Source organism: Cydia splendana, chromosome 25 (genome assembly GCF_910591565.1).
Source record: "Cydia splendana chromosome 25, ilCydSple1.2, whole genome shotgun sequence".
Lineage (NCBI taxonomy): Eukaryota > Metazoa > Arthropoda > Insecta > Lepidoptera > Tortricidae > Cydia > Cydia splendana.
Window position 1 is genome coordinate 4,106,145 of NC_085984.1, and position 12,348 is coordinate 4,118,492.

The 12,348-nt window shown below is 37.6% G+C and overlaps 1 protein-coding gene across 2 annotated transcripts in view; it reads left to right on the forward strand.

Annotated features, from left to right (window-relative positions):
• The window catches only part of LOC134802741 (PTB domain-containing adapter protein ced-6), a 115,483-nt gene extending 103,862 nt beyond the window's left edge, over positions 1–11,621 (forward strand). For both annotated transcript variants that reach the window (XM_063775416.1, XM_063775415.1), the window contains exons 4-11: positions 2,725–2,942; positions 4,198–4,300; positions 5,118–5,295; positions 5,872–5,989; positions 6,445–6,530; positions 7,044–7,130; positions 8,321–8,730; positions 10,479–11,621. In XM_063775416.1, the coding sequence (XP_063631486.1) occupies positions 2,725–2,942; positions 4,198–4,300; positions 5,118–5,295; positions 5,872–5,989; positions 6,445–6,530; positions 7,044–7,130; positions 8,321–8,730; positions 10,479–10,556 (1,278 nt within the window). In that variant the 3' untranslated portion in view covers positions 10,557–11,621. The remainder of the gene's footprint in view (positions 1–2,724; positions 2,943–4,197; positions 4,301–5,117; positions 5,296–5,871; positions 5,990–6,444; positions 6,531–7,043; positions 7,131–8,320; positions 8,731–10,478) is intronic.
• Positions 11,622–12,348: the final 727 nt, after the last annotated feature.

Genomic DNA, 12,348 nt, shown 5'->3' on the forward strand with positions numbered 1-12,348 from the left:
TCTTCGGTACAAATACTTTTCGTTTCTCCTTATGTCTTTTGGCAACGGGCAATAACTGCCACCATGTCACCGCAATGATTGCAGGAAGCCATTACCTCGATGACACGAATTATATATTATAAAGCTAATTTGACGTCATATTTAAATATATCACTATAACAAATAATACTAAAAATCACCAAGTATTTCAAATGTTGCCTGCTTTTTGCATTTCTTGAAATAGTGTTGTGCTGCAATCGATTTTAACCGTAAAACAGGCGCTTACCTTACAGATGTAAGCGTTCGTGCGTTTCCGTGAATAACGATCGCAAACAATTATGCACTACATTTTTATTTGGAATTTTTCTCATAGACGAAATTGTCCCTGATCTGAAAACGATTTTTTTATGTTACCTCACCTCAGAACTTAGGTGAGGTAACATAAAATACAGCGATTCTTGGAGGGATTTTATCTTATCCTTTTTGAAGTCGGCTTACTTTTTTTTTGTCCTGTCATTCAGGTATACAATAAACAGTACATATTTGTATTGTCTTTAGGCAACGTGCGGACAGTAGCTGCACGTCAGCGACATGATTGCAGGAAGCCATTAGCTCGATGACATGAATTATCTAGAGCCGGCTAATTTGACGCTTTCCACCGCTCTATACATAGACTAGGAAATGTGGCAAAGGGGCTCGACAGGAAGAGAGGACATGGGACAGTACCTAGGCTTTTCTATATCTCTAATAGTTTTTTTTTGCTAGCCTATAATGGTGTCCCACTGCTGGGCAAAGGCCTCTCCCCTTGTCTTCCACGAGTCCCGACATAGCGCCTGCTCTGGCCAGTTACTGAGGAAGGTGTCTAGGTCGTCCCGCCATCTCCGTCTGGGCCTGCCGCTCCGCGCCCTTCTTCTGGGATCCACTTGGTAGCTACACTAGCCCATCTGTCTGGATGCATGCGGCAGACGTGACCGGCCCAGTCCCATAGTCCCATTTGAGCCTATTAGCAGTTTTCTCGCCGACATCGGCAATACGGGTTTTTGCTAATTGATTAGCCAAATTACTAGGTACTCAATCATTTTGCTTTTCATGATACGATGAACACAATGCTCTAAAATGAACTCAAGTCTCTACAGAAGACTTGAGTCTTTAACAAGTTAAAAAGGACTCGAGCTCCGACTTAATTGTATAAGTCTAAATCTAAGTCCGGTTTTAAAGCAGAGGACTCAAAGGGCTCGAGTCTTGATTTGGTAAGCCGGTAGACAATTTTATCGGCCTTGCAACTTGCAAGTCAGGAGTATCAGTACGAGATTATGTCATTTTATGTTTTTACATTGTATTTTATGTTCAAGGAAAAACGTTATTTGTTCCCATATGATATCTACTTATTGGTCTCATTGGGATTCTATTGACATGCTCGCATTATGCAAGTTATGTCAGTCAAGTGGCAGTTAGTTTAATGAGACCGTTACGTTCGAGCTTGGTAGAATATCTATTGCTGTTTATCTTGTAATGTAAATAGCTTATTCAACTTTAAAGCAAATTGACAGGTCATACTAGTAGTACTTAAAAATATTTTTATAAGGACAATTTTACACAATTTGACCTAGTCCCAAAGTAAGCTCAAAGGCTTAGGTATGTTGTGGCTGTGGTTGTGGGTACTAGACGACGATACCTAATTATAGACACACCGTGCGTAAATGCATTCCCACTCCGTCAAAAAAAAGGTGGGTATATATAAATACTTATACATAGAAAACATTAATCACTCAGGAACAAATATTTGTGATAAGCACACAAATAAATGAGCCTACGATTCGAACCCGGGACCTGTTTACGAAGCAGGGTCACTACCAACTAGTCTGGTTAATAATTGTCAAGTTGTAAATAAAATACCTATTATTTGTATATGTATAAAACTAAACTTACGATACTTATCGTTGCAAAAGCAAAGTGTGATTATAACAATCTCAATAGAGTTAGACCAAGAAAAGTCTGCAGCGATTTTAATAGCATACGCAGTGCGAGTGTTATCTTAAACGTCATACTTCCATGAAATTATGACGCACAAATGACGCTGGCACTGCGTGGGCTATCAAAATCGTTGCAGACTTTTCTTGGTCTAACTCTAATTCCTCCAAACATACTGTGAGTTAGTGAGCCGCAAATAGAAATTGTGACAACGTCAATAATTTCTTCGAGAGTGGTTAGTGAGCTGACTGCGCTTGGACAATTGAGTGATGTACCACAACCGTACTCTATTATCGGTTTTCTACTCGGGCGGCCACGCTCAGCTGGTCATAAATCATGGTTCACGGCACTAGCGACGTCCGGTTCGCTTTCCAATGGCAAGGCCGCTCTCTATTGTCTAGACTCGAATACTCGATGCTGATTGGATTGACCCTGACAACGAAACTAAATGTTTTAGACTGCACTACCTCTCAGGCCCCATTTCTCTTGCACCCTGACTTCTTCTACCCTTCCTGATGACCTAGCCATGATGTCAATTATTGATATAAACGCCAATCTTGTAAGGTTTAGAACTAATAATAGAACCACAGTTTTATTACTCTACGATTAACGTAGCACACAATTTGTATAAAATTCTGACTACACTGGATTCATTGGCGTAAAAATCCGTCGCGTGGTTTGTAAATATCATGTCCATATTTCTAAAGAAACGTTCACCGCTTTTGGTACTTACTTTATAAAAACAAATTTTAAAGAAAATTTCCTTATTTTCAGGAGCCACGCTCAAACAACATAATGTACCAGTTCCCGTTACACCGGATATCCTACTGCGCCGACGACAAAGGAGCGAAGAAGTACTTCTCGTTCATCGCGAAGCACGGCGGCGAAGCGAACGGGCACGTCGAGAAGCATGAGTGCTTCGTGTTCATTTCTACGAAGTTGGCTTCGGAGATCACGCTTACTATTGGACAGGCGTTTGATTTGGCGTATAGGTATGTATATCACCGTCTAGCCTTAGAACTAGCCTCATTTAACTAGAAAATACGTCGAAGCAAAGAAGTAGGTACCGCTTAACGAACGGGCATATCGAGAAGTATTTATTTTCTTCTTCCTCGCGTTATCCCGGCATTTTTGCCACGGCTAATGGGAGCCTGGGGTCCGCTTGACAACTAATTCCAAGAATTGACGTAGTTTTTACGAAAGCGACTGCCATCTGGCTTCCAAGTCTTCTAACCCAGAGGGGAAACTAGGCCTTATGGGATTAGTCCGGTTTCCTCACGATGTTTTATTTCACCGAAAAGCAACTGGTAAATATCAAATGATATTTCGTACATAAGAAGTATCGAGAAGTATTTATATTCAACGAAATTCGTTTCACGATAACGAGTCTAATAAGTACTAAGAGTTAGACCAAAATAAGTCTGCTACGATTTTGATAGCATACGCAGTGCAAGTGCTATTTATACGTCATAATTTCATAGAAGTTTGACGTTTAAAATAACACTTGCACTGCGTGTGCTTCCAAAATCGTTGCAGACTTTTCTTAGTCTAATTCTATTCAGACATGCATTCGCGTCTTTTATTCTATAGTTCGTTTTTTTTAGCATTAGAAATAAGGTAAACAATCTTGATGTGTCTTTTAATTGAAAACCACATTTTAAAAATAAGTTACGGCAAATATGTAACAATTATGAATCTAATACGATCATTTATATTCTTCTGCTTTCATAAGTAATAGTTACTGATTTTTAAAAAGCGTTTTTCAATTAAAAGACATGTCAAGATCGCTTACCTTCTTTCAAGTTCTTTCTAATGCTAAAAAAAACGAACTATAATCATAGACTAAATTAATAACTTTAGATAACTAAATAATTGACAGGGACAGAGTATACGTTATACGCTCTGGTTAGACACGGTAGAGATATTATTGCCGCGTCCCTGTCGTCAGTTACTAAATTAAGTAAGGTGTGTGCAGCGCTTTAGGAGGGTAAGCAATTAAGCTTTAATAGAATACGTACAGTCAGCGTCGTATAGTAGGTAGCATCCAAAGTATTCAAATAGTTCGGTACACCATATTATTTGTATGACGTAATGAACTATTTGAATACTTTGGATGCTACCTACTATACGACGCTGACTATACATCACCAACATCATTGACGTTTTTGTAGTGATGTACCTACACCTAGAAGAAGTAAATACCGGTTTTTGAACATTTGATTTCTATTTACCGTTTTTCGTTTCCAGGCGATTCATGAACGACAACGGCAAATACATCGAGATGCAAAAGCTGTCGCTGCAGAACAAGAAGTTGGAGTTACAGATGAACACGTACAAAAATCGTTTACAAGTAAGAATAACCTTAAATAAATAAACATTTATTTCATTTATTCAACGCGGTAACACAGCGAGTGTGATGGGCACCTTTGCGCCGCGAGTAGCGCGGGGAGGTCTCTTTCAGTAGTTTTTATATTCCTTGTTTAATTTTAGATATATTTAGGGTTCTTAGTTTTAATTTCGTTTTTAATTACTTTTATGTTTAGTTTAATGTTAATTGTTATTTCCGTTTTGTATTTGCCATGTAGGTATTTGTTGATTCTTAAATAAAAAAATATTTGATTTATGCTTTAAATCTGATTAAAAAAAGAATATATAATACATGTACAATAAGGTACATATTTAATATAAAGTACCCATGGAAAGACTGTGATTTATGTTTATAGAAAAAAAATATTTCTTCGTCTGCGTGGGATGATAATGATGATACCGTAACCTTAATGGTATAAACTATCCTATGGACGGTCCTCAAATTATATCCATACCAAATTTAATCAAAATTGGTTCAGCAGGTAACAGACAGACAGAGTTATCTTCTCATTTATAAAAATCGTAGCGACGTAGAAAAGTGCTCAAAAATATCTCAACACGCTCTCTAACGCCTTGATAATAGAGGCGTGTTCAGATATTTGTGAGCACCTTGGCTGCTCCGATATATCTGATGGCGACTATACCTACAGCGAGCTTTATAAAGTGGCCATGCCATTTAAGGCTAGTTATAATTTGTAAATACCGAATATTCCAATATATTTCTCGAAAAAATAAATCACGATTGATTTTCCTTTTATTTCTCTCTTTATTAACACTTACCTCTCAAATCACATTTTCAGGAGCTATCAAAGATCACATACAAGGACGACCTATCAGCGTATCTCGCGCGGAACAATCTGTCAGACATCGCTGAGTTCAAGGCGCCAGCTGACCTGGACAAGCAGATCGCGTCTCTCACGCTGGCCAATGGGTTCAGCGCTATGAATGGTACTAAGACTCCTGAGGGAAATAGCAACGGTTAGTATTAAAAATCTATACATATAAGGTCATTTTTTTCAACCGACTGAAGAACAATAGTGCAGTATAGCGGGTAATTAGGTTCAAAGAAACTAAGTGCTTTAAAGTTTAGTTTCTTTAAAGCATAGGGAAAGTCTCGCCGGAAGATCAGAGGGTTTAGTCAAGTGATAATCATTTATAGTAAACAGCAATCGAAACTTAAATCTCCTTTTTCTTCTTCCTCGCGTTATCTCGGTATTTTGCCAAAGCTCATGGGAGCCTGGGGTCCGCTAACAACACAACTAATCCCAAGAATTGACGTAGGCACTATTTTTTACGAAAGCGACTGCCGTTCTGATCTTCCAACCCAGAGGGGAAACTAGAATAGAATCTATAGAAATGATTACTTCATTTGTCGATCGCATCTATTATTCCAATACGTTTTCACTTTTCGATTAGCATTTACATCTTAGTGGCCCCAGTTATGTTAGAATACATTAATAGTACAAAATCCTCTGTAACTTTAACATTAACATAATAATAAGCCGAATACTGCTCCTCAATCGTTAAAATGTTTTTTTTTGCTTTTATTTCCAGGCCAAGACGCGCTGTCGCACAACTCTTCCACAGACACGTTCAACTCCACCAACGACAACAACCTGCTGCTGTCGACGCCGCCGCCACAACACAACGGGAAGACGAACTTCAGCACTGGGTAAGTAACCGGTAAATTACCGGTTTTTCTCAACACTAGTGTCGTTCTTCTTGTTTCATAGGATGACTCGTTAGAGTCGCAAAAACTTTACAAATTAGATTTATTTAGTAAAAAAAAGCGCCTTATCCTGTAAAAATGAAAAAAATATTTATCGTATGGCGAAACAATATATGTTATCTTATATGGTATAGGATTTCGTTCCCATTAGAGTGGATTTTATAATTTACGATTATGTATTAATCAACTTATTGAAAACTCCTTAAACTCATGACAAATATGATGATGATAAGATGTTGACAATTATGGTGGGCGGTTGTCGCCTACTAGACACTAAACAACAAATTGCATGTGTGTGAGAAAAAAATGTTCAAATAAACGTTGTGTTCTTGGTTGTTAAACAAAATAATGAATCAAATATAATAATGTAATGACACTACTTTTGCATCATATTTCAGTAAGCTCCTGGGCGATCTGTCGGGCAAGAACCCAGTCGTCGGCACCAAATTGGAAGGCCTACTGCTCAACTCTGACTCGGACAGTGGTAAGTAATACCCTCATAAGGCCCAAAGTCCTTTTAAAAGGACAAAATTAAATCGATTTTGAACTACTTATAAAATGGAATAAAAGAAGCTTCGAAATTCAAAACTGCATAAATGACTCTGGGTCTTAGGAGAATACTGTAGGTATCTTAATTCCCCTTCAGTATTTACTGCACTGTATACACAATTAAAACAGGTTTCGTAAAGAGTTTTAACAAATCGAAAATAACAGACCAAAGGCTAAAGAGTGTACGAAGGAAAACTACCAAATCCTAGCTTTTAATAAGTATTCAGATGATTCGCTTTGTTAAATGCTTAACATTGGATACTTTTGCATCGTAAGCAGTTCTGGAAGCTTTGACACCATGAAATATACCATGCAACAGAAAACTGTGTCGCCAAAATGAATTTTATTTAACATTTAACATTTTTATTATTGTATGTATGCTGTGTGCCTTAGTTTCCTAAAAATAAATGATAATTCATTGAATTTATATGTATTTGTTATGTTACAGATTTCGACCCACGCGCGTTCGAGGCGGAAACCGCACCACGCTACTCTACGCCACCCGATCAAGGCGTCACCACCACACCACCGCTGCGTAAGTACACCAACAGTTAAATGCAGTATATTTAACGCTATATTGTAAATGTTAAAGCTATAGTCTATCTTTAGGTATTTGAATAAAAGTAAACAAACAATTTGTACAATTTCGGGTAGTTATAACATTTATTGGCTAACCAACAATTACTAAACCGCCTGGATCAGTCACTGAACGACCTGACTTTAACCTACATTATGATCATGTAATGTTTTCATCTACCCTCAAATGGCTCCTTAAGCCAGTTGAGGGTAGATGAAAAGATTTTGTTAACTTTTATTTAAATACGTAAAGATACATAGTATAGAACAAGAAAAGTCTGCAGAGATTTTGATAGCACACGCAGTGGCAGTGTTATTTATAAGTTTAACGTTTAAAATAACACCTGCACTGCGTGTGCTCTCAAAATCTCTGCACACTTTTCTTGGTCTAAATCTAGCTACAATGTGCGAAGTGCGTGAAGGGTGAAGTAAAAGATGACCACCACGATCATCATGGCATTTATGTGGCTTTCATGCTCATAGTCTAATAGCTGCCAGGCTCCAATTTCACCACGGTGACAGGTGCGACAATTGTAAAACATCACTGTTGCTGACGTCACAAGCATCCATGGGCTACGGTTACCGCTTACCATCGGGCGGGCCGTATTCCTGTTTGCCACCATCATTGTTTTATTAAAAAAAACTTTATAATATCGGAAAAAAACAGATATTTCTCTTTCTAAGTTTATGACAATTGTCACAAGAAACACTACAATTGTCACGAAATTTCGACATATAACTCATTACCTACAATTCTTCTAAATCTTGACAATTGTCAGAAACTTCGCAAAAGAAATATCTGTTTTTTTCCGATATAATAAAGCTTTTTTTTAATAATACAATGATGGTGGCAAACAGGAATACGGCCCGCCCGATGGTAAGTGGTAACCGTAGCCCATGGATGCCTGTGACGTCAGCAACAGTGATTTTACAATTGTCGCACCTGTCACCGTGGTGAAATTGGGGCCAGGTGGGCGCCACTGTCGCACTCACAGCAGTCATGGCATACCTAAGTTGGCGATGGCGATGCTCATATTAAAAGGCTTGATCGTCGTCAGCTATAACTTCTAAGAGTTCCGTGCTCGGCCTGGCCTCGAGTATTGTGGCCTTAAGTTCTAGTAACTTATAATATTATTTCGTTTGTTTCAGTGGCGCCTCCACCAAAAGCGTCGAAACGCCAGAACACGCCCCAACAGCCCTCCCCGCAGCACCCCCAAACCCCCCAAACCCCCGTACAAAACGGCAGCGACCTCTTCGGCTCCACCCCCTTCGCTGCCTCCAACCAATACACCCCTCAACGAACCTCACCCTTCGCCACCGCAAAAACCAACCAACCCAACTACGACATTTCCGATTTTAACCTCCAAACATCGGTTTTTAACAACACTTCGTTCACGAACGGCCTGAGCGGGTACGACCCTATCGAGCAGAAGAACAATATCTTCGGCAACGGCTACGGAACCGCTTTCAATGGCTTCGGCAATCTCAGTGAGAAGCAGACGGTGGAGCTTGACAGCAGTTTCAACGGGTTCTTAGATAAAACTATTTCGGAGATGAAGGTAGGTGTTTAACTCTTCTGTTCTATTTTACGCGTGGTACTATTATTATAGGGTGGTATTCCTGCCCAAAATCTTGGTCCAATGTCATTGCGTCTCACTCTCTCATTAAGCAAAATGTGAGACAAAATAGGTACACATTGGACAAAGAAATTGGACAGATGGCATACCACCTTTAGAAAATAGTTGTCTCTTTAGTGATTTTTTATCAAGCAGATACGTGTGCAGCAAGCGACACTACATTTTTTTAATTAAAACAAAACCGGACAAGTGCGAGCAGGACTCGCCCACCGAGGGTTCCGTACTTTTTAGTATTTGTTGTTATAGCGGCAACAAAAATACATCATCTGTAAAAATTTCAACTACCTAGCTATCACGGTTCATGAGATACAGCCTGGTGACAGACGGACGGACGGACGGACGGACAGCGGAGTCTTAGTAATAGGGTCCCGTTTTTACCCTTTGGGTACGGAACCCTAAAAAATGGAACCATTCACCGCTTCGGGCAACACTCGAACTTACGATTTTTTTAAATAGCACAGCGGTCCAATCCCTCTTAATCGACTGATGTACCGAAGTTTAGAACTGATGCGTCGGTAAGCTTAGCAGAAGCGTGCGAACTTTTCCATTCCTTCATAAGCCCCCTCCAGACTATGCGCGTGAATCGCGGGCGAAGCCCCGAACGCGAGTGTGGAGTCGATTTCGCTGTCTGCGAAAATCGACTCCACACTTGCGTTCGCGGCTTCGCCCGCGATTCACGCGCATAGTCTGGAGGGGGCTTTAAAGCAGCTAAGCGTATAAACAAAAAGGAAGCGGTGATTTAAATTTTTCCTTCACTTTAAAAGTTTATGTTTTTGGTGGTTAGTGCCGATAGTTTTAGTACTTATACGTTAAGTAGGTACTGCCATGGTGTTTTTTTTATTAGAATTTTAACTAAACTAACGTCAGCAACAATGCCATTATCCAGGAATTAGTATACTAACTTACTACTGCGTTATCTCTCAACTTCCCTTGAAATTTGCTTTTATTAGGTTCTTTACATTTGAAACATATTTTTTTTGCCATGCAACTCTGGGTTTAATACAGAAGACTTCATTTTAGGAATGATAGACTTAGAAATAAAATTATTAAGTTGTTTTATTAAAGAATATTTAGTATTTTAATTTGTTTTCTACAGCTCTGCGAATGGTGAGTTGTAGCTATAACATTTTTTTTCTTAGTAATCAATTAATATCATGTATTTTAACAAATATGTTGTTCTTGGGATTCTAACAGTGATAAGATGGTGCAAAAATGTGTCAACCCACATTCATTTTGCAATAAAATGTCAACTGTCAATGTCAAATGTCAATTTTTTGAGTTGACATCTTATTGCAAAATTAATGTGGGTTGACACATTTTTGCTAAACACCATATGTATGTCATTATCTACCGCTATAATCACAAAAATGCCCGACTGGTAGGCCTAACTTGTAATTATGTAGTAGTAGTTGGTATACTTATGTGTACTACTTAAGTCATTAATTGTAATGTAAGTGTATTTCGTTATATGTGGTTATATAAGTCAATGGGTGCTTTTATAAGTACTTTACCATGTTTACAATCTTATGTAGGTCCTCTGCTTTAGTGTGACAATAAATCGTGTCACTGCCATAGACTGCTACGGTGAAGCATTAGCGTCCAATATATTTAATGTAAGAAAATGTTGGATTATTCATAAATGTTTCTTATTGTTTTTTTTTTGTTTTCAGGATGGGTTCAGCAGAGGGATCACCTTTGGAAACGATGATTTTTCAATAGATAACTTTGACCCATTGAAGAAGAATTGAGTTTTACCGTTAAGACATAAATAAAATAGATGAAATTATAGTTAATGAAAATATTGCTTTCATCCACACAAACTAAATGTAATTAATGCAAGATTACGAGAAAAAAATATTAATTTTATTTTATAGGCGTTGCGTGGATTTAAACGATGTTTGCAAATTGTACGAAATTTTATAGTTCTGTATTGCCATGTTATGGTATAAATTTATCTTTCATTGTAATTGGCAACAATATTATATATTTCAATAAAATCCTATTTAATATTATTCTTATATCAGTAATATATTTTCTAAAAAAGAATCTCAAAAAACCGGTAATGTATCAAGACATTGCTATGTTTATAAAAAAAATGTTAGGTATAAATTTTGGTGATATATTTTAGATTGTACGCGGATATATACGCTCAATGTCATTCCAAAAGTGCCTTACATTACGATAACTTTTTCAAGTAATTAATTATACAAATAATTATTAACATTTTCTCTTGATTCGTAACGCGTGTGGTTTCACCAATAAATTTTGAATTAAAATATATTTTGGTAGAAATTGATGCTTTAGCTGTGAAGTCAGTATTGTAAATCGATGGTAAGTTTCAAAATTACCCAGTTCGAATTAAATTTGAAGATCGCCTCAAATTATTCTGTGATAATTCTTTTCAAAGTTGAGGGACTTCAAAATGTATATTATATATTTAAAATCGACCAAACATGACTGAATTTTATTGGAGGGAATTATATCATCTCATCGCTTGTAACCAGATGTAAATAAATAATATAATTTAAGGTCGTTTATATACATTTTATTAGTGTACGGATGACATTGTAGCTTTTAAGGGTCAACATTCCATGAACTTTTAAAATATTATTGAATTATGTTACTATTTTACTCTTGATTATTTACAAAATATTTTTATGAATAGTTGTATATAATGTGCCCGTAATAAACTGTTGTATCGCCTTGTCTCGTTAGTAGAATATTATATTAAGTACCTATTGTTTACACTAATGTAATGTTAAGGCCAAAAGAATACATATTGTGTATTTTTAATAATAAAATTTACGTTTATATTATTCTGTTTCATTAATTGCTTATTTCATAAAATGATAAGTACAGTGTAGGAGTAAACCTTTCTCACGCGAGAAACAAAAAATAGTGTTACTGTTAAGTTCTCTTCTCCCTAGCAGTGGCGTAGCTAGGCATCGGTGAACGAAGCGGCCCCTCGCCCACGGTCTCGGCCTTAACTGTGTGGGACACACACAGATTCTGTGGGGACACATGAAAGAAAAAGGCCTATAAATATTTAAGCCACAATTAAGTTTTGACTCTTTGTTAATTTGACAAAGTTCAATTTAAGCTAGCATTTTTTTGAAACCCAGTCGTCAAGAGGTTAATCAAGATATAGTCTGTCAAACCAAATTTGTCACTAAATAAGAACAAAAAACCGGGCAAGTGCGAGTCGGACTTGCGCACGAAGGGTTCCGTACCATAATGCAAAAAACGGCAAAAAAAAAACGGTCACCCATCCAAGTACTGACCCCGCCCGACGTTGCTTAACTTCGGTCAAAAATCACGTTTGTTGTAAAGGATCCCCACTTAAATCTTTATTTTATTCTGTTTTTAGTATTTGTTGTTATAGCGGCAACAGAAATACATCATCTGTGAAAATTTCAACTGTCTAGCTATCACGGTTCGTGAGATACAGTCTGGTGACAGACGGACGGACGGACGGACAGACAGCGGAGTCTTAGTAATAGGGTCCCGTTTTACCCTTTGGGTACGGAACCCTAAAATAAT